Source organism: Olea europaea, unplaced genomic scaffold (assembly GCF_002742605.1).
Source record: "Olea europaea var. sylvestris unplaced genomic scaffold, O_europaea_v1 scaffold1344, whole genome shotgun sequence".
NCBI classification, from domain to species: Eukaryota; Viridiplantae; Streptophyta; class Magnoliopsida; order Lamiales; family Oleaceae; genus Olea; species Olea europaea.
Genome location: NW_019230931.1, coordinates 277,986 through 281,654, shown reverse-complemented (window position 1 = coordinate 281,654; position 3,669 = coordinate 277,986). Strand labels below are relative to the sequence as shown.

General features: G+C 35.5%; 1 protein-coding gene across 1 annotated transcript; it reads left to right on the top strand.

Moving 5' to 3' along the window:
• Positions 1-6: 6 nt before the first annotated feature.
• LOC111375172 (GDSL esterase/lipase At5g33370-like) lies at positions 7-806 on the top strand. The gene is made up of 2 exons (XM_022997973.1): positions 7-232; positions 318-806. Exons 1-2 carry the CDS (start codon positions 31-33, stop codon positions 548-550), a joined length of 435 nt encoding a protein of 144 aa, XP_022853741.1. The 5' UTR covers positions 7-30; the 3' UTR covers positions 551-806.
• The last annotated feature ends 2,863 nt before the right edge of the window (positions 807-3,669 follow it).

Sequence of the window (3,669 nt, the reverse complement as noted above, 5' to 3'; positions counted from 1 at the left end):
ACAAGGGTACTTGTAACTGGTACCGGACCAATGGGTTGTGTTCCAGCAGAACTGGCCCAGCGAAGCAGAAATGGCCAATGTGACGCCGAACTCCAACGAGCTGCAGGCCTTTTCAATCCACAGCTTACTCAAATGCTACAAAACCTCAACAGGAAAATAGGCAGGAATGTCTTCATTGCTGCAAACACAGAACTAATGCATAATGATTTCATCAGCAATCCCGGAGCATATGGTAAACAGATAATATTGTTCAGCAATTTCATTTTCTGAGGGAAAATCTACACTTTTTATTGACTTAATTTTCCATGGTTTGGCAGGATTTGTTACCTCGAAGGTAGCATGTTGTGGTCAAGGTCCATACAACGGGCTCGGGCTATGCACACAGTTGTCCAACTTATGCCCCAACAGAGACCAGTATGCTTTCTGGGATCCATTCCATCCATCTGAAAAGGCTAATAAAATTATTGTCCAGCAAATCCTGACCGGCACAACAGAATACATGACGCCGATGAACCTAAGCACCATTTTAGCCATGGATTCTAAGGTGTAATCATCGACCTCAATGTTCATCCGTGTCAGTGTTTCATTTTTAAAAAAATTTCAGACGCCAATAAGTCCAGTTGTTTGTACACCTGCAACATTTTCCAGAAGTATCAAAAGGAATTTCATAGCAATGTCCTTGCTAAGAATTACCAAAAAGTGTGATGTAGTTCTACATTGATAGGAAATACGTACCTAAAGGCTAAAAGTGTGTCGATTGAAATGTTAATAAAATTCACCGGATGTTTTCAGCACCATTTATTTGAGGATTAAGATCGTACATTTCATAATGCAGTATCATATTTTTTTCAAAATTCAAAGTGACCATCATGATATTTATTAATATTCCGAACAAGTTTCCTGGTTCTCTTGGGCAACATTAGCAAAGCCAAGACCAAAACAAAGTATACCAAGAATTACTAAAGCCACATGTTGGTCTCAAGATCGATAATACACAAAGTAAATTTGTTCAAAACTGTAAAAATCGCAGAAAGTAATAACACAAAGAATTTTCGGCTCTTAGGGCCCGGATGTTCAGCCGAAACCTACTCACCCGTTGAACATCTACGAAGTAGATTTGGCTCAAAATCCACTGAGAATCACAAAGAATTGATTCAAAATGTATGAAGAAACGGAGTTCCTTCACTTATGTTTTCTTTCGCCTCCCTTTAGAAGAAATGTTGCGGAAACTCTCTCAAAAGGATCTTCAAACGGTGGTTTTCCAGGCTCAGTCCAACGTACCTTTCTTTACCAACAACCAATCCAAACGGCTCCAAACCACAACCAGTTGATTCACCTTGGTTGCTATTCAATCTTACCCACGTAGGACAAGAAGGGACGATGATTTATCGCCACAAAGGCTAAGAGAAGACACCACAAAGGTATACTATGAAAGAACCACCAATTGCACACATTATACAAGCGTTCTGGACACTTTTGGACACCTTTTTCTCACACAAAAGGGGGGGCAGTCGGGATTCACTAGTTTCTTCTCTCAAAATCACACAATCATCATGTCAAAGAGGCTAGGGTTATATTCATATATATACTCTAGGGTTAGGCTTTAAGTTGAGCCATTAAAGGGGTAAACGGGCCAAAATTCAAGCCATCCATAAAGAATACAATTGGGCCGAGTGTAGCTCGTGGACTTGGTTGTTGGACTTATTTCATTCATCGACCTATGCCTATGAAATAATATTAACCCACGTTAACATCATAGCCCGAGATTTATTGGGTATCAAAAACCCAACAAGAAATTGCTCTCCTCACAATCTCTCATACTGTATACGAAATACAATTCAATCATCACTAAAAATTTACAGAGATTGGACTCAAAATTCACGAAGTAGTAAGAACCATCAAGAAAGGAGACAAAGAGAAAACCCTAAAAGAAAATGAGACTGTTATACATCTCAAAGAGGCAAGGGATGCCTTTATAGTCCAGTTAAAACATCTAGATCCAACGGTCCAGATTGAGCTAGATGAAGGGCCAACAATTAATCTCACATTTTAGAGAATAAGCCCTTGTTTGAGCCCCATTCTTTGAGGAAAATGTATTTTTCTACAGTGATTTGACATCATTTTAACCACATATTTTTCAATAAAATAATATTACACGTAAATCTAAAACTTTTCCTTATTTTTTAATCACACATTTTCCATCAATACACTATTCAAAAATTCATTTTCCCCAAAAAAATGGGGCTCAAACAAGGGCTAAGTGCATTTATCAGAAACACGCTTTTACTTAAGTCCAAAACCCGATGGCCCAACAAATAGTCCAAAATTCAAATGAATTCATCCCAATCAAGAATAGAGAGACAGTCCACAACAATCTCCACCTTGCTGATCTATTCTTGAAATCTTTTTGTGGATTTAAAAAAAAAAAAACCAAAACACTTGTTCATTTGCTCTACACAACCTGTAAGAAAAAGAAGAACAATTAGTTTATATTCCAAAAACAATACACAAGAAAAGACTAAAATTGTATCATTTACCTTCAAGAGATGTTCAGAATTTTTAAATAGTTCTTGAACTTAATTAAGGGCAGTACCTTAATACCAATATCAGAAGTATAAATTCAGTTGGGATTTGAACCAAATTAATAAGGCATTTTTCAACAATACTTCTGACAAAATGAAATTTAATGTCAACATGCTTAGTTCGATCATGGTATACGGGATTTTTGCTCAAATGAAGTACTTTAGTTGTCTGTATAGATTCTAACAACCTCATTCACAAAGCCAATTTCATCCAACAAGCCCCTTAACAATGATCCTTCTTTAACAGCATCACATGTTGCGATATACTCAGCTTCTGTAGAAGATAATGCTACCAGTTTTTGTAATTGTGACTTCCAGCTAATACAGCCATCATAAAGAGTAAATACATAAGAAGAAGTTGATCTTCTTTTATTTAAATCACCTGCAAAGTTAGAATCTGTATAGCCCTTTAGAATAACACTTTCATTACATTTTTGAAATTTTAATCCCAATTCTGTTGATCATTTTAGGTATCTAATCATCCACTTAATTGCTAACCAATGAGTTTCACCTGGATTAGCCATAAATCTACTAAGAATGCTTATTCCATGAGCTAAATCAGATCTAGTACATATCATAAGGTACATAATTGAACCAACAACATTAGCATAAGGTATTTTACTCATTCTATCATACTCTTCATCAGTTTTTGAGGATTATTCATTAGAAAGCTTGAAATGATTTGCTATGAGTAAAGTCACAGGTTTACATTCAATCATAGCAAATTTTCCAAATATCTTATTTTTATAATAATTTTGATTTACATACAAAATGCAGTTTTTTCTATCTCTCTTAATCTCTATTCCTAAAATTCTTTTTGCTTGTCCTAAATCTTTCATTTCGAATTCAGTTTTGAGTTTATCTTTAACAAAATCAATTTCAAATCTATTATGGCAAGCAACAAGCATATCATCAACGTATAGAAGGAGATAAAGAGAATCAGGTCCTCCTCACCCTTTGAAGAAAAAACAAGAATCAAAATTACTTTTAATAAATCCTAGATTTTGAACAAAAGAGTAAAATTTCTTATACCATTGCCTGGGTGCCTGTTTCAAACTATAGAGTGACTTTTTTAACAAGCAAACCT